The following is a 19,517-nucleotide window of genomic DNA, read 5'->3' on the forward strand; positions in this document are numbered from 1 at the left end:
TGGCCAGCTTCTGGTCAAAGGACATTTAATCAACTACCAAGCTTGCAAACTTTGTGTTTTGTCTGTTTGTTTGTTAAAAAATGCAATACAACTAATTTGGTTTGCTACTGACACAATAAATAACTAAGCATGAGTCTGTAGGAGGCATGGGCAGGCTTTGGCCCATCAGACCGTACTGGCTGTTAGGAATTGTGGGAGTTGAAGTTCAAAACACCTGGAGGACTGAAGTTTGCCCATGTCTGATTTAGATAGAATTTATTATGTCATTTTTGTACTTAAAATGTGCATATATAGATACAGCAAAACTCATTAAGAATTTGGGTCACCACACTTTGAATTCCTTTAAGCGAGAAACCAAACATGATAGTGAAAAAAAGTAAAATGGTCACAGCAAAGGGATTGGCCAATCTTAGTAACACAACAGCAGTTTTAAACTATTTTTCTTGGGTGGTTGAAACCTTGCCATACTGTGAATTTGCAAATACTGCAAAACCTGTCTTTCTGCACAAATGGGCTTCATTCATGTTGCCAACTAACTGGACCTCCCTACCTGGTGAAAAAGCAACCTTCTTTCCTTGTTTCTAGACAGTCTTCAGAGCTCAATAAACTGCGCCAGGATTGTGCTAGGCTGGTGAACGAGCTGACTGAGAAGAACAACAAACTGCAGCAGGAGGAACTCCTCAAGAAGAACGCAGAGCAAGCTGCTGGTCAGCTAAAAGTGAGTGCCATTGTCTTCTCTGTCCCAAACATGCATTCAAAACTGGCATTTATTTATTATTTATTTATACTTCACTTGTATACAGTTTTTCTCCCCCCAGCGGGGGACTCAAAGCAGTTTACAACATAATTATGCCAAAATTTAATGCCTCACATACAGAAACCTAACATAATGAGAATAACATATAATCTGTTGCACTCCAGGACAGAAATAACCCTCTGACTTTAAAACACCACACGCTGAGTAGGGAAAAACAATCCTTTTATTGAAGATAAGTAAAAGCAGCAAAGGGGAAAAAAAAGCACTTTAAAGGAATACATAAATCTAATTAGGTAAGAAAATAAGCAGGAACAAATTAGTCCAAGGTAAAGTTCAGCAATGTAAAAAAAAAAGTCCACACTTCTCTAACAAAATCCAAAGAACCAGGAAACATTGATCCAAGGCATGAGTATGTAATCGCAAGAGACAAAAAGCCAAACCAGAAAAGAGGAAACCATGAAAATGAACAAAATCTGGCTACCAGTATTAAAAAACCTCTAAAATTACAACAGCAAAACAGAGAGGAAACAATTAGGGACATCTAATCACTTCTCAACAAAGGAAATCCTTTATCACGAATCTTCCAACCACAGCTTCAGCTGTTGTCCATGGAACAAGGACAAGAACTGAGCAGGATTCTAAATGATGCTTCATCTGGCTAAATTTTCCATGCTTGGAACTTTTAAGCCATTCCAAGCACTCAGGAACTCAGGAGTGGCCCTTATCCTTTTCTGTCGGAGCCTGGCAGAACGCCGAAGGCATTGCTCGACCTCTCTGTTTTGACTAATTTCCGCCCGCCTATCTATATGCTGTATTGTCGAAGGCTTTCATGGCTGGCATCACTAGGTTCTTGTGGGTTTTTTCGGGCTATAGGGCCATGTTCTAGAGGCATTTCTCCTGACGTTTCGCCTGCATCTATGGCAAGCATCCTCACTACCTCTGAGGATGCTTGCCATAGATGCAGGCGAAATGTCAGGAGAGAATGCCTCTAGAACATGGCCCTATAGCCCGAAAAAAACCCACAAGAACCTATCTATATGCTCATTAGTTTTTGCAGGTGCCGAGTTGTTTTCAAGCCCCAAATCCTGGGAACTCTCTGGGAGCAATTCAGGGAGTAAACCATCATCTTTATACCCTGTAGGAACATTCTCATGGGAAACCACGCTTTGAACAGGTGTTTCTATGTCATTCTCTGTATCAATATCACTGACAAAACCATTGCCATCTTGAACCTCATTTATATTATTCCCCACATCCAAAGCACCCTGATCCTGAAACACTATCGCAGGCTGAACTCCAACACAATCAGTAATTAAATCATAAAATACGACATCATTTAACATTGGAGCCCCCAGTGGCGCAATGAGTTAAACCCTTGTACCGGCAGGACAGGTCGGAGGTCAAATCCGGGGAAAGCACGTCCCACACTTTCATTGTAATTCCAATACTTTTTTTTCTTTTTTCCTCTTCGTTGTTTTTCACACTCCAACTTATTGGAGTTCAATTTTATATGCAGAAAAAATCAATTAAAATATATACAAAAAAAATCTGGGGAGAGCATGGATGAGCTCCCTCTTGTCAGCTCCAGCTCCCCATGCGGGTACATGAAAGAAGCCTCCCCCAAACATCCAAATACCCGGGCATCCCCTGGGTAACGTCCTTGCAGATGGCCAATTCTCTCACACCAGAAGCAACTTGCAGTTTCTGAAGTCTCTCCTGACATACATGCACACACACAAAATTAAAATTAAAACATGGAATTAAAAACATATCAATATAAATATTAAAATTACACAATTCAACATGCATGGGATTTGTGGCACTCCATTTCTACTAGGCTTGTGCAATTAGGCCAAAAGGCATGCCATTACGGGGTCCATTTATGGCTAGCCCCTCATTCTGTTTACCGGGAAGTTACTCGAATTGGGAGGAGTGTTGCTGTTTTAATTCGGCAAAGATTCGGCCCATTGGCCACAATGGGATCCTTTGAAGGCTTGATCCTCAGTCATTTTAAGGCCTATATGTATGAAACCTACCTCAGTTTTAGACTTCATTTACTTCATTTCTTCCCCGCCTTTCTCACCCAAAGGGGACTCAAGGCGTCTTGCAATTTTGGCAATAATTAAATGCGGGTAAAAACTAGAACTAACCATAAAAATTAAACAATTAAAAACATTTAAAATAAAGCAATTTGCTTTGAATTGTATTGTTATGCTATTGTGTTGTTGAGGCCTTGGCTTTTGTAAGCCGCATCGAGTCCTTCGGGAGATGCTAGCGGGCTACAAATAAAGTTTAATAATAATAATAATAATAATAATAATAAACATACTTCCATATACAAAATTTAAAAAGCATATTATTTATTTATTTATTTTTATTTATTTGCCATATTTATATACTGCCCCTCTCCACCCAGAGGCGAGTCGGCAACAATTGGGTGCCTCAAGAATTATAACAAGTAAAACAATCATTAAAAATATGTTAAAAACAATAGCACATTATATAAAAATATAAAAACCATACAAAGCCTTAAAACATTATTGTGAGCATCTTCATTCATCCATAACCTTGCTCATAATTCTTAATCCAGACTGTGTCGAAACCATAGAAATTTATTCTTCGAACATTTGTGCGCTGAGCTAAGTCTTCCACTTTTTCCTAAAACCCAGAAGGGATGGGGAATGCCTGATGTCGCTGGGGACAGAGTTCCACAGCCGAGGGGCCACCACGGAGAAGGCCCTGTCTCTTGTCCACACCAGTCGCTCCTGCGAAGGTGGTGGGACCAAGAGCAGGGCCTCCCCAGATGATCTTAACCTTTGTGATGGTTCATAGAGGAAGATGCGTCAGGAGAGAATGCCTCTAGAACATGGCCATATAGCCCGAAAAACTTATAACAACCCAGTGATTCTGGCCATGAAAGCCTTCGACAATACATTGATATATGATATTGTTTGGATGTTTCCTAACTCTGCCTGTATTCTTGGCCTCCAGAGCCTTGGTCTCATGAGGTTAGTGAAAAACGCCACAAAGGGCGGCCTGACCCCAGAGGGAGCCAAGGACAAACAATGTACTGTTTGTTCAATTAGGCCAAATACACAACCGTTGTGTACCCTGTTTTTAATGAGTTACCAGCTACAGAAGCTTCATGACCTGTATAATGGATCTGTGCCAATAAATGGCACACAAATCACAAACACACACACTTACCTCATTCCCAAAGTGGGAGATGCAGCCATTCTGCGGGAATGCCCTACTGTAATATCTAACTGATTGGAGAGTTAGCATTCCAAGGACATTTCTAAATCTGTGCAGATTAAATCACAAATTACATAAGTGCCTTTTGGCCTTTGTTTTCTGATCAGTCGAATTCAGATTAGAAAGTAAGCATTCCAGATTCGGCTTGCAATGACCCCCACCCCACCCTTGATAAAATCAACCAAACGTTAGAGTCAAACAGAAGATAAATGTGAGGTTTTGTTTTTGGTAGTAGCAACGTTTTAAAAACGATTGGGAGTAGAAATAGGTTTTTTTTTTCTGGCTCCGGAATGGCAGTGGTTTTTGTGCCATGCTAAAAGATGGGTTATGAGATTTCGCATTCATCTAAAACAGAAACACTGCATTTTATTATGGAGTTAAGTGCGGTGCTCATTTGTAAATATTACAACAAAATGTCTGACAGAGTCTTAAAAGACTTAACACATTTTATTTACTTACTTACTGCATTTATATACCACTTTGCTCACCCCTGGAGAGGGAGGGGGAGACTCAAAGTGTGTACATCAAGTAATTGCAGGATTCAATGCCAACAAATATATAAAACAAAGCATAATAACTAACTATAAATAGCAACCATTCAAATCAGAGCATCGGATCCAGAGCCACTGGTTCTTTCTCCAGAAATGTACATAAACTTTGCTGTTGGAGCAAAAATACCAGTGACATTTCATTATTCTCTTTACTCAGATTGCAACATTCATGCTGTGACTTGTGACCAAGGCAAATTAAGCTAATTCACACAAAAACAATGCAATGTGCAATGTTTTATGCATAGACCCATTGTTTGGTAGCAATTTATTCTTTAATAGCTGTTTTTCGGATGCTAGAAACAAATAAACAAATGAAATGTAGGATTTGGAGGTTCTGTTTTCTTAAAGTTCAGGCTGGAGTGTTATTCAAAAGTGAGAAGAACAATAAAAGGCATCAGGGTGTCCTGTGCTTTTAAAACATTGAAGACTGGTGCAATAACAGGATCAGTGATAGATATTGTTTCTCATTTCTTTTGACATCAAGGCACAGCAACAGGAAGCTGAGAGAAGATGGGAGGAAATGCAGAGCTATCTTAGGAAAAGGACAGCAGAACATGAGGCAGCCCAGCAAGGTATGTTCCATGGGGGCCTTCCTGCTATTGAATCTGCTTCACTTCCTTCTTAAGCCTCTTCTCCACCTATTTCAACACAGTCTCCCTTCTCCAGCTCCAACCACTCCTGAAAAAGTGCTTGAGATGGAGCAGACAACACATAGGAATTGTGTAATGCCTCACCAGCTACAGCATAATTTGTACAACCGATGAATGAAATTTAATTATATTAAAAATACATGTCATTGCCAAAGTGGAAGTGGCAGCTCTCTTACAAGATAGTTTGGAACAGTGTGAGAGAAAAACAATTCTTGGAGAGTTACAAAGGATGAGAGAAATAATTGGCAAACTTTGAGTCCCTTGGCTTGGGCAAACACAAAGTCACTGCAATCCACAATATTTTTCCCTGTAAGATACAATCCACAATATTCTTGTTCTTCCCTGTAATATAATAATAATAATAATAATAATAATAATAATAATAATCTTTATTTATACCCCAGCACCATCTCCCTGATGGGGACTTGGAGTGGCTTATTTATTTATTTATTTATTTATTTGCAGCTTTTATATTCCGCCCTTCTCACCCCGCAGGGGACTCAGGGCGGATTACAGTGTACACATATATGGCAAACATTCAATGCCAAATTTTGACATACAAACATACACAGATGCTATTTAACTTTTTCTGGCCGCCAGGGGAGCTGTCGCTTTCATCGTCCGTCTGCGACGCTGATGAAGCACTTCCGCATTCCCCGCATACTTCCCCGCTGGAATGCTTTGCTGGAGTCTTCTTTATGGCTTATAAATTAGTTAATTTAGCCTCCCCACACTTTAAGGTGGTACCTTATTTTCCTACTTGACAGATGCAACTGTCTTTTGGAGTACAAAGGTTGACAACAGGCTACACACAATTGGTTGGAAACCCACTCCAACCCGGGCTGGCTTCGAACTCATGACCTTTTGGTCAGAGTGATCTTAATGCAGCTGACACTCAGCCAGCTGCGCCACAATCCCGGTGCCTCTTACATGAGGTCAAGCCCAAACAACAAATTACAACAGAATAAAACCGAAAACACAGACCAAAAACGCAAACAATCAACAACAACATCATAATTACATTAAACACGTGAATACATAACAATATAAAATTACAATAAGCACAATCATAGTGACAATGGGTGGGCTACATGTAATGATTAAAAGAAAAACTAATTAAAAAAACTAATTTAAAAACTCGGGCGAGATAAAAGAGAAGCAGGTTGTTTGCGGAGGAGGGCTCATTATAGCGGGGGTTGTGGAATCAAGCTTTCCCATGAGGGGGGGGACACACGTATGCTCTATATGAGCTAGTTATATAGTAGGCCTGTGTAGTACACAAGTTTGTGTTACACAGTTTGTTATACACAAATTCCCCTTTTGTTGATGAAGGTAGGGGCAGCCTGGGCTGAACTCCGGAAAGCAACCCCCTCCTAAGGTGCAAATTCCAGCAGGACGTCCCAGTGTGCAATACAAGTTCAGCTACACTTCTGTCCATGAAGAAAGGAGACAGACTTCTTTCTCTGAGGAGAGAGATACAGATAGGCTTTGGTCATATCTGTCTACAGATTAAAGAGATGGATTCCTTTCTCAGTGAAAAGAAGTGCAGTCAGATTTCCATTACTTCTCTCTGTAGAGGAAAGAGACTGACTTCTTTCTTGTCAAAGTTCAGCCAGGCTTCTCTCCATGGAGAAAAGAGGCAGACTCCTTTCTTGAGAGACAGAAGCATGGCTAGACTTCCATTGCTTCGCTCTGCAGAGACTCCCTTTTCAGTGGAAAAAAGCATCTGCATAGTTGGCTTTTCCAGATGAAAGAGACGGATTCCTTTCTCAGTGATAAGAAGTGCAGTCAGATTTCTGTCACTTCTCTCTGTAGAGGAAAGAGACTGACTTCTTTCTTGTCAAAGTTCAGCCAGGCTTTTCTCCATGGAGAAAAGAGGCAGACTCTTTTCTTGAAAGACAGAAGCATGGCTAGACTTCCATTGCTTCGCTCTGCAGAGACTCCCTTTTCAGTGGAAAAAAAGTGTCTGCATAGTTGCTACATACATTGTACTGTATGTTAAATCCAACTTTTAGCAGCATACAAATTGGGAGGAAATGTACAGATATTATGCAAAAGTTACATTATGAAAAGGCTCTCAGAGTGGATTCCTCATCGTATTCACGGGACTTTCCTAACTTCATACTTTCCATAACTGATGTACAGGGTGAGGCAGCATAACTTCCTTTTTTTCAAAACTTAATAAAACCCATTGTATGAATCAGATTTTTTTTATAATGTAGGCACATACCTAAAGTTTTTTTTTACATAGTTTTAAAGATCGAATTAGGTAGGTGACGTTACAGAATCACAGATTCACAGAATCCTAGAGTTGGAAGAGACCTCATGGGCCATCCAGTCCCACCCCCTGCCAAGAAGAAGGAATATTGCATTCAAATCACCCCTGACAGATGGCCATCCAGCCTCTGTTTAAAAGCTTCCAAAGAAGGAGCCTCCACCACACTCCGGGGCAAGGAGTTCCACTGCTGAACGGCTCTCACAGTGAGGAAGTTCTTCCTCATGTTCAGATGGAATCTCCTCTCTTGTAGTTTGAAGCCATTGTTCCTTGTCCTAGTCTCCAGGGAAGCAGAAAACAAGCTTGCTCCTTCCTCCCTGTGGCTTCCTCTCACATATTTATACATGGCTATCATATCTCCTCTCAGCCTTCTCTTCTTCAGGCTAAACATGCCCAGCTCCTTAAGCCGCTCCTCATGGGGCTTGTTCTCCAGACCCTTGATCATTTTAGTCACCCTCCTCTGGACACATTCCAGCTTGTCAATATCTCTCTTAAATTGCGGTGCCCAGAATTGGACACAATATTCCAGTTGGACACAGACTTCCACCTTACAGGACTTGTATGGACCTTACAAAACAGGATAATATATATACTGTCCTTTGCACATTCTCACCCTTGATCCAGACCTGTGGGGTTCTTTTTTTTCTTTCTAAATGCTTGTTTGGTGATCAACTTGGGGTGTGCTTCCAGGAAGTAGCCTCCATCCAAAGGGAAGTAAGTACAGTAAATGAAATGTTGGTTAAATGTAAATTATCTGGCTAAATTGTTGTTTTGGTTTAATGTTGTGTTTCCAATGGCAGACATCCAGAATAAGCTTGTGGCCAAGGACAACGAAATCCAGAGCCTTCACAGCAAATTTACTGATACAATGGTCTCAAAGCAACAGCTAGAACAAAGGATGAGGCAATTAATGGAAGCCGAACAAAAGAGGGTCACGGCTGAGGACTCAATCCAGAGACAGGTGCAGGTACGACTGTAATCAGTTTGGCGCTCAGATATGATTGCTAAAGCACTATTAAACATTAGCAAGCATGGTGTGGATGAAACCAGATGTTTTGACCTAAAAATATGCTAGCTGTTAGGGAAAACTACCCTAAAATGTACAGCAGAGCATCCAAAAATCAAACAGGATACTTCAAGTAGAGCAACAGCTCACAGCTAGCAAAACATGAAGCCCAGTGTGATGTGGCTGTAAAGAATTTAGAGCTTAGGCAAAGATGTAGAGTCCAATCGTAAAAATCACAAAAGGTTTATTTACAATAATAAGAAAAAATGGTATATTTTGGAAAGCGTCGGTGGGCTCTCATATATGACTGCTAAAGCACTATTAAACATTAGCAAGTATAATGTGGATAAAAAAGCTTTTTACTACCAGATTTTGGGCCTATAAATCTCCTAGCTCTAGGGAAAACTGCCCTAAAATGTACAGCAGAGCATCCAAAAATCAAACAGGATACTTAAAGTAGGATACAAAAATCAAACAGGATACTTAAACAGCTCACAGCTAGCAAAACATGAAGCCCAGTGTGATGTGGCTGTAAAGAATTTAGAGCTTAGGCAAAGATGTAGAGTCCAATCTTAAAAATCACAAAAGGTTTATTTACAATAATAAGAAAACAATGGTATATTTTGGAAAGAGTCGGTGGGCTCTCATATATGCCTGCTAAAGCAATATTAAACATTAGCAAGTATAATGTGGATAAAAAAGCTTTTTACTACCAGATTTTGGGCCTATAAAACTGCTAGCTCGTAGGGAAAACTACCCCAAAATGTACAGCAGAGCATCCAAAATTCAAACAGGATACTTAAAGTTGAACAACAACTCACAGCTAGCAACGCGTGAAGTACCGTGTGATGTGGCAGTAAAGAATTTAGAGTTTAGGCAGCAAATCTTAAAAATCACAAAAGGTTTATTTACAATAATATGATATAACTACATTTCTTAATAATCAATAATGGGGTCTGAGCTACTCTAACACCCATCTCTTCTAAGGTTTCAAAGAGAGGGGGAAAACACCAATCACTACATCTCTCAAGACACATGTAGAGAGAGATCTCAAAGCACACAGCACATACTCCGCTGTAAGAAAAAGAAGTCAGATTCAAAAGGCTTGGAGTAGAAAAGGATCCATTCTACACAACCAATCAGAATGAGAGCAGAAACAGAGAGGAGAGAAAAAATAGATATATTTCAGGTGTCATACAGGAGACATGGGTGAAGGGAATTTCTTCAGCCTATATTAAACTTACTAACTTCTCCTTGTTGAGGACTTGAGACTTGAGCAGCGTGGGGTTGAATTCCAACACTAGCATGGTGACAGTCAGAAGCATCTGCAGAAGTGAAGGCTTCCAAGCCTAATCTGAATTGTTCATTGTAAGTTAATCATCCACGATATTGATAATGTCAAGTATTTTGATTGTCTATTTAACGTCTTCATGACACTGCATGGGATAACTTCATTGATCAGTTTTAATCATTTTAGCATGTTAATTCCACCATGAAGACTGGTCGTTCCAGTAACTGTTCTGCATTTTAGTCTGAAATTGGGAATGGGCCAAGGTGGTGAACTTATTTGGGAATAGGGCTCAAGACCCCCAAATAACTTCTTTTGTGGTCTGGATTCATTGGCCACTGACGTGGATGTAGTCAGCTACCAGTGTGCCCAGAGTTACATTTTTTTCTATGTGCATTTACTTTTCTAAATGTTCTACTTACTTTATCTTTTTTTATTTCTCCTAGGAACTGATGGAACAGAATGAGGCTTTAAAAGCTCAGCTCCAGAAGTTCCATTCACAGATGGCAGTCCAGGTATGGAAATAGCACAGTGTTTATTGTCATCTCAACCTCCTCGTTTCTCCTCCTTTTCATCCAGAAAGTAACACTAGTTCCAGTATAGGCATTAGTGATCTGAGTTTGTTGGCGGATTTAATCAGAAGTCGTATCTGATTTGGGTTGTTGTAGGTTTTTTCGGGCTATATGGCCATGTTCTAGAGCAGTGTTTCTCAACCTGGGGGTCGGGACCCCTGTGGGGGTCGCGAGGGGGTGTCAGAGGGGTCGCCAAAGACCATCAGAAAACATAGTATTTTTTGTTGGTCATGGGAGTTCTGTGTTGAAAGTTTGGTCCAATTCTATCGTTGGTGGGGTTCAGAATGCTATTTCATTGTGGGTGAACTATAAATCCCAACAACTACAACTCCCAAATGTCAAGATCTATTTTCTCCAAACTCTACCAGTGTTCACATTTGGGCATATTGAGTATTTGTGCCAAGTTTGATCCAGATTCATCATTGCTTGAGTCCACAGTGTTCTCTGGATGTAGATGAACTACAACTCCAAAAACTCAAGGTCAATGTCCACCAGACCTTCCCAGTATTTTCTCTTGGTCATGGGAATTCTGTGTGCCATGTTTTATTCAATTCTATCATTCATGGAGTTCAGAAGGCTCTTTGATTTTAGGTGAACTATAAATCCCAGCAACTCCAGCATTACCAGATGACAAAATCAATCACCCTCAACCCCACCAGTATTCAAATTTGGGGTGTATCGGATATTTGTGCCAAATTTGGTCCAGTGACTTAAAATGCAACCTGCATATCAGATATTTACATTACAATTCATAACAGTAGCAAAATTACAGTTATGAAGTAGCAACGAAAATAACGTTATGGTTGGGGGTCACCACAACGTGAGGACCTGTACTAAGGGGTCGTGGCATTAGGAAGGTTGAGAACCACTGTTCTAGAGGCATTCTCTCCTGACGTTTCACCTGCATCTGTGGCAAGCATCCTCAGAGGTAGTGAGGTCAGTTGGAACTAGGAAAAAGGGTTTATATATCTGTGGAATGACCAGGGTGGGACAAAGGACTCTTGTCTGTGGGAGCTAGGTGTGAATGTTTCAACTGACTACCTTGATTAGCATTTGATGGCCTGGCAGTGCCTGGGGCAATCTTTTGTTGAGAGGTGATTAGATGTTTTTGTTTGTTTCCTCTCTGTTGTTTTGCTGTTTTAATTTTAGAATTTTTTTAAATACTGGTAGCCAGATTTTGTTCATTTTCAACGTCAGGAGAGAATGCCTCTAGAACATGGCCATATAGCCCGAAAAAACCTACCTAGTGATTCTGGCTATGAAAGTCTTTGACAATACATATCTGATTTGTTAAATTTGTGCGTATGAAGCTATTTCTAAGGCATGCTTGGGGGGGGGGGAGATTTAGAATTTGAATCACTCATTTTATTCTTAAATGTTCTGTAACATTCGGATATCTCCCAAGGTCAGTCAAATTTTCACTATAACCATCAGGCAACTTTGGTAAAGCCAGGATAACATAAAGTGCTTTTTAAATCTCATTCCTCACTGGTGCCATAAGGAAGGAAGCTATGAGCATGACTAATCACAGCCGTCTTCACTGTAGTTTGGAAAGGCCAGGCTCCCAATGATAGAGAATTGCAAAAGGCTCTGCCGTAAACTACGTTTCCCAGAATGCAAAGCTGCTTAGGACTCAGATGAGGCTGAAGGACCCAAGTTAGGGCTGCCCTTAGAGTTAGTCTAAATAAAATAAATATTTGCAAAAAAGACTAAAGTAAGTGAGTAATAATATCTGTGCTAAGTTGAAATTATGTGGTTGTGTGTCTTATAGACATACGGACATTCAAGTGGATTGCTATTGTCGCTTTTTGGAGGGATAAATTGTTTTGGTCTAAACTTTTAAAAATCCCCAAAAAATCTTTAGATGTGTGAATCTTTCTGAAACCCTTGAGGATCGATAATAATAATAATAATAATAATAATAATAATAATAATACTTTATTTATACCCCGCTACCATCTCCCAAGGGACTCGGTCGGCTTGCGTGAGGCCGAGCCTACAACACATCAATAACAAAGCAATAACAACAAATAATACAAAGCAATAAGATAAAACTCACAACAAAAAACAATAAACATTAACAATAACACAATGACAGTTTAAAACCTATGGCTGGGCCAGATGCTATCATTAAAATGTAAAGATAATGCCCTCATTATCTTGTGCATTGTGTATAAAATTCAAGTAGATAGCTCTTGTAGATTGTTTAAAAAATGTTGTTTATGAAAACTTCAAAAATTCACCAAAATTTTATGGATAAATCAAATGTTCTGAGATTTGGTGAACTAACTGTGGTAAATGTGTTCTACCACTGTCACAAGTTTCATCAGGATAGATCAAAATATTTAGGGAGAGAGAAGCCCCTCAAGTTTCCCTACTGACAGTGATGTTTTCCCTATTGCGAATTGCAACCGCCATTAATGAAGTACTTAGGAAGATTCGTAAGTTTAATTAGAGTTCCAAAATGTTTACCCCCAAAATTCGGAAAGAACTTTAGAAACAAAGCGTCATAACTTTTGAACACAGTTTAGAATAATTTTTTAATGGTTTGCACATGCCTAATAGGCATACTTTGGTCTGCCAGTAGGCTGCTGGGAATAGTGGGAGTGGAAGTCCAAAACACCTGGAGGGCAGAAGTTTGCCCAATGCATGCACTAGCTCCTTAACTTTGGAATACTAAGCGTCTGAATTACAGCAGCATTCCACACCAGAGAGCATTGCATCCTCTGATTTCCTCATGTATTCAGTCCATAATGGCCGAGTGCCAGTGTGATTTTGGCTTCTGTAAAGCAACAGTTAGTTATTTGGCAGCCGGCCGCAGAGACTTGACATGCCCACTGTCCCAGATGTTGCATATCTTTTGGCAACAACCAAGCTTCCACTTCTCACTCAGCAGTAGTAAATCCTTTCAGAGAAGAATCTTGTTAGCTGAATGCAAACAGTAGGAATATGTGGGTGGCTGACCTTCCTATAAATGACAACAAACCCAACATTATACTTCGTTTGGGAGAGAAAGAGAGAGTGCACATTTGCCACCAAAAAGACGGAGAATGAAGTCTTCAGGAAGAATCAAAATAAAGTTCCATGCTTGAAATATTTATTTATTTATTTATTTATTTATCGAGTCATCAGCAACCAGTAAATTATATTACATTTCTAACAGAACAAATCAAACAAACAGACAAGATACAAAAATACAAAATACAGAATACAAAATTTGTGAGTTTCGTAGTTGATTAGATGTCCTTTGACCAGTATCTGGCCACTTGGAGTGCTTCTGGTGTTGCTGCAAGAAGGTCCTTCATGGTGCATGTGGCAGGGCTCAGGGTGCATTGTGGCAGGTGGTCAGTGGTTTGCTCCTCTCCACATTCGCATGTCGAGGATTCCACCTTGTAGCCCCATTTCTGAAGGTTGGCTCTGCATCTCGTGGTGCCAGAGCGCAGTCTGTTCAGCGCCTTCCAATTCCTCTGTGTGCCCGGGGGGGGGGGGGGGGGGAGTCTCTCATTTGGTATCAGCCATTGCTTGAGGTTCTGGGTTTGAGCCTGCCGCTTTTGGACTCTTGCTTGCTGAGGTGTTCCAGCGAGTGTCTCTGTAGATCTTAGAAAACTATTTCTAGATTTAAGTCGTTGACGTGCTGCCTGATACCCAAACAGGGGATGAGCTGGAGATGTCTCTACCTTGGTCCTTTCACTATTGGCTGCTACTTCCCGGCGGATGTCAGGTGGTGCAATACCGGCTAAGCAGTGTAATTTCTCCAGTGGTGTAGGGCGCGGACACCCCGTGATAATGCGACATGTCTCATTAAGAGCCACATCCACTGTTTTAGTGCTCGAAATAATGAACAATTGCTCGTCTGGCAATGCAGCTTGTTCTATGCAATCTATATAGTAGCTTGGCCTCAGGGATCCATGTTTCTGCTTAGCTGGTGTTCCCTTTCTAGGAGAACAGTCAGCCACACATCCAGGAGGCCTTTGTTAGAGTATTGTATGTGAGTGGAAACTATCCAGCTTTAATAGACACAGGTTGCTGTCTGTTTTTAATAAGTAACTTTGCGTTGGGCCTTAAATTTCAGTTGTTTACAAAACCCACTTTCCGTAATGCCACTATTTTCTGTGATCATACATATGGCAAAACAGTAACTCCAATTTGTTCTAAGCAGGAATCAACTGTGTGATTACTCTACCTCAGTGGTTCTCAACCTTCCTAAAGCCACGACCCCTTAGTACAGGTCCTCATGTTGTGGTGACCCCCAACCGTAGTGTTATTTTCGTTGCTACTTCACAACTGTAATTTTGCTACTGTTATGAATCGTAATCTAAATATCTGATATGCAGGATGGATTTTCATTCACTGGACCAAATTTGGCACGAATACCCAATACGACCAAATGTGAATACTGGTGAGGTTGGGGGTGATTGATTTTGTCATTTGGTAATGCTGGAGTTGCTGGGATTTATAGTTCACCTAAAATCAAAGAGCCTTCTGAACTCCATGAATGATAGAATTGAATAAAACATGACACACAGAATTCCCATGACCAAGAGAAAATACTGGGAAGGTCTGGTGGACATTGACCTTGAGTTTTTTGGAGTTGTAGTTCACCTACACCCAGAGAACACTGTGGGCTCAAGCAATGATGGATCTGGATCAAACTTGGCACAAATACTCAATATGCCCAAATGTGAACACTGGTAGAGTTTGGAGAAAATAGACCTTAACATTTGGGAGTTGTAATTGTTGGGATTTATAGTTCACCCACAATGAAATAGCATTCTGAACCCCACTGATAGAATTGGACCAAACTTTCCACACAGAATCCCCATGATCAACAGAAAATAATATGTTTTCTGATGGTCTTTGGCGACCCTTCTGACACCCCATCGCGACCCCCACAGGGGTCCGACCCCCAGGTTGAGAAACACTGCTCTACCTAGTTATTTGAAGAAGTTGTGTACCGTACTTTGTTTACCTTTGCACTAGATGCTACTCTTACCTGAAATTTCTACAGTGTAGTTATGAATTGTTCCCACCTCCCGATGATCCCCTGCTCCCAGACACACATGTACTTTTTTCCAGGACTCGGTTGCTAATAATTATTTTATTTATTTATTCATAGCATTTATATTCCGCCCTTCTCACCCTGCAGGGGACTCAGGGTGGATTACAATGCACATACACATGTCAAACATTCAATGTTATTATACATACAACATAGATAGACAGACACAGAGGCAGTTTAACACTCCAGTTTTTTCCGGCTTCATGAAGGTATGCTCGAGTCTGGCCACAGGGGGAGCTGCCGCTTCACTGTCCACTTGTAACACCAAGTCCTTGATGGAGTACTTCCTCATTCTTACTCGCGCTGCTGGAAAGTTTTATGACATTAGTTAAATTAGCCTCCCCGCATAAAGCGGTACCTAAATTTCCTACTTGACAGATGCAGCTGTCTTTCAGGCTGCATAGGTTGACAGCAAGCTAGACTATTAATGGTTGGGATCTTACTCCGACCCAGGCTGGATTCGAACTCATGACTTCTCGGTCAGTAGTGATTTAATGCAGCTGGCTACTAACTAGCTGCACCACAGCAGAGGAACCCTAAAATGTTATGGTTTGGGGGCATTTGAGGACTGACAAATTACAAAAGAACTGGGAGAGAAGGACATGGATCTTCTGAGGGCATTTCAGGGGCTGCAATGTGGGTTGTATGGAGCCCAGGGGCCACTTTTCCTGCCTGTGGTCCAAAGGGAATCTGTTAATCCTCAGCTTACATTATTGTCAATTGCTCATTAAACATGATGCCTGGTCAGCGGTTGAGAGGGAACTGCTGCATCATAGAAATTTTTCAGCTGTGTCCTTTTTCTTCTCTTTTTAGAGCTCGGCTTCAGCCCTTGCAGAAGAATTGCACAAAGTGTAAGTCTCTTCTTTTTGTCCCCTCTACCCCCTGCCCTAGTTGCTCCTTGACTTATTTGCTTTGAAGGACAAGGGAGAATTTTCTTGAAGGAAATGTTGTAATTGCCAGTATTTTTACCCTCTATTGTTAACACATTCCCTTTAGAAGTCATAAACATTTTCCTAAGGATTTCCCTTTTATGCTTAAGGTTTGCAGGGCATTGTGTTGCCTATTGTTTTGCAAAAGAAAGTGAGACACCCGCCCCATTTTTAATGTAGAGAAATAACATAGGCTGTGTGTCATTGTGAAACCAAGGAACAAGGGGCAGAGGGCGAATATGACCATATTTATTTTCTCACAAAATAGCAAGACTTTCAAATAATAATAATACTAAAACTTTTTTTAGTAGTAGTAAGTTTTATTGATTAGCCCTTAGGTTGAATCACAGTATCAGACCAAACAAAAAGGCTTGATAAAACTTGACTACTCTCTATATAGTAAGTTAAGTAAAACACTTAAAACAATATAGTAAATAAATAGGATAAAACTGAATATATACATCACGTTTCCGTATCACCCCAGTAATTTACCCCAATCAGCCCCACATATGTGGTTCTCAGACATATTACTTCGCTTAAAAACATATGTGGTTCTCGAACATATTCCTTTACTTAAAAACAAAACTGTTTGATATTTTATTTTTGGATCTTGGCCACACATAAAATATGTTGTTCTGATTAGACCACACCTGGAATATTGTGTTCAGTTCACCACAATTGAAGAGAGATATTGAGAAGCTGGAATGTGTCTAGAGGAGGGTGACAAAAATGATTAAGGGTCTGGAGAACAAGCCCTATGAGGAGTGGCTTAAAGAGCTGGGCATGTTTAGCCTGAAGAAGAGAAGGCTGAGAAGGAGATATGATGTATAAATATGTAAGAGGAAGTCATAGGGAGGAGGGAGCAAGCTTGTTTTCTGCTGCCCTGGAGACTAGGATGCGGAACAATGGCTTCAAATCACAAGAAAGGAGATTCCATCTGAACATGAGGAAGAACTTCCTGACTGTGAGAGCCGTTCAGCAGTGGAACTCTCTGCCTCGGAGTGTGGTGGAGGCTCCTTCTTTGGAGGCTTTTGAACAGAGGCTGGATGGCCATCTCTTGGGGGTGCTTTGAATGCAATATTCCTGCTTCTTGGCAGAATGGGGTTGGACTGGATGGCCCATGAGGTCTCTTCCAACACTATGATTCTATGATGTGGGAATCCCAATAAATTGTCCCTTTGATATATGAACCAAGGTACAAGTGTCTACCTTCTGATACAATTTGCAATCAAATAATATGTGTGCTATATCCTCAATTTCATTTATTTATAGACCCCCCCCCTCTCTCCGTAAGGGGACTCGGGGCGGTTTACACACAAGAAAGGAAAACATTTGAATGCCCAACTCAAATACCAACATTTTAAAATAAAAGGTCAGGAAAGATCCACCATAATCAGAGTAAGCCTTTTTATTCTGAAAGCCCTCAAGAAAAGAGCACATTTCCTGGATGAAGAACCAGGAAAATAAGACTGACTGTGAATAGAGGGTCAGCTGCTGTCCTCACCTTTTTTTCCTTGTCTTTTGCTAATGTTGTATTTTGTACTTTGAAATGGTCATATGACTGATCAATTAAATAAATTATATTTTAAAATAAACAGAATAATACAAAATAATAACCATAAACTTGAGACAAAATTTATTTATTTATTTAGAAGTTTTATATATTGGTCTTCTCCACCTCCAGAGAGGGACTCAGGCCAGTTCACAACATATATTCAAACAACAGCAATACAAAAACAATACAATAGATCATCATTAAACATTAAAACCTAAAATACAATAAAAATACCTAATCACATTACACAAGCCAAGTCGTCAAATACAGTTACGATTCATCATCATTATTATTATTATTATTATTATTATTATTATATTATTATAACTTTATTTGTACCCCGCTAGCATCTCCCGAAGGACTCGATGCGGCTTACACAGGCCAAGGTCTCAAAACATAATACAACAGTACAATACCTAAAGCAAATTAAAAACAGTTAAGCAGAATAAACCACAAACAATCACCATCCTTCCGTGTGCACAGAGTTATTGACTCACTCGTCAAATGCCATATTCCAAAACCAGATTTTTAGTAGCTTTCTAAACGACAGGAGGGAAGGGGCAGATCTAATCTCTAGTGGAAGGGAGTTCCAGAGCCAGGGAGCCACCACCGAGAAGACCCTGTCCCTCGTCCCCACCAGACGAGACTGCAAAGATAGTGGGACCGAGAGCAGGGCCCCTCCTGAAGATCTTAATAACCTTGATGGTTCATAGGGGAGAATCCGTTCGGACAGGTAAATTGGGCCGGAGTCGTTTAGGGCTTTATAGGCCAAAACCAGCACTTTGAATTGTGCTTGGAAGCTAATGGGCAGCCAGTGGAGCTGGCGTAACAGAGGAGTCATATGGTCTCTGTACCCTGCTCCTGTTAGCAATCTGGCTGCCGCTCGTTGGACTAACTGAAGCTTCCGGGCAGTCTTCAGAGGCAATCCCACGTAGAGAGCGTTGCAGTAATCTAAACGGGATGTAACCAGAGTGTGGACCACCGTGGCCAAGTCAGACTTCCCAAGGAGAAATTAACACCAGAATGAGAACCAAATACGAATAATCGAATAAACCTAATTATACTAATAACATAAATTAACCATTTAGACATAAATCCTAGAAAAGGCAATTAAAATACACTAAAAGGCTATCAAGGTTGTTCTTTTCATGGACCATAGCAGCAATGGAATACAGATAGGTTAGCCAGCATTTTCATGGAACTGAAGTGTCCTAATCCTACTCTCCGTACACCAAAGTGCACAAGTCTGTTTTTTCAACAGTTTTCTAAAGGAGAGGAGGGTAGGTACCATTTTTATTTCTTTGGGGGTGGAGTTTCAGAGATGGGGAGCGATCACGGAGAGGCTCCCTCTCTCGTTCCCACCAACCTTATTGTGACAGGGGTGGGACCGAGAGGAGGGCCTCCTCTGCTGACTGCAGTGCACAGGATGGTCTGTATAAGATGATTCAATTGGCCAAATAATCCAAACCATTTAGGGTTCAGTAGGTAACCACCAGCACTTTGTGTTTGGCCTGGAAGTGGACCAGCAACCAGTGGACTTGCTGCAGGATGGGAGTCGTCCTCTCACAATGCAAAGCACCAGTTAGCAATCTGGCTGCCGATCTCTGCACCAATTGCAGC

The 19,517-nt window shown here is 40.7% G+C and overlaps 1 protein-coding gene across 7 annotated transcripts in view; it reads left to right on the plus strand.

Moving 5' to 3' along the window:
• Window positions 1–19,517, plus strand: part of KTN1 (kinectin 1) — a 215,428-nt gene that overhangs the window by 121,057 nt on the left and 74,854 nt on the right. For all 7 annotated transcript variants that reach the window (XM_067463085.1, XM_067463084.1, XM_067463087.1 and 4 more), the window contains 5 exons: window positions 586–718; window positions 5,048–5,135; window positions 8,289–8,455; window positions 10,229–10,297; window positions 16,227–16,264. In XM_067463085.1, coding sequence (XP_067319186.1) covers window positions 586–718; window positions 5,048–5,135; window positions 8,289–8,455; window positions 10,229–10,297; window positions 16,227–16,264 — 495 coding nt within the window. The remainder of the gene's footprint in view (window positions 1–585; window positions 719–5,047; window positions 5,136–8,288; window positions 8,456–10,228; window positions 10,298–16,226; window positions 16,265–19,517) is intronic.

Source organism: Anolis sagrei, chromosome 1 (assembly GCF_037176765.1).
Source record: "Anolis sagrei isolate rAnoSag1 chromosome 1, rAnoSag1.mat, whole genome shotgun sequence".
NCBI lineage: Eukaryota > Metazoa > Chordata > Lepidosauria > Squamata > Dactyloidae > Anolis > Anolis sagrei.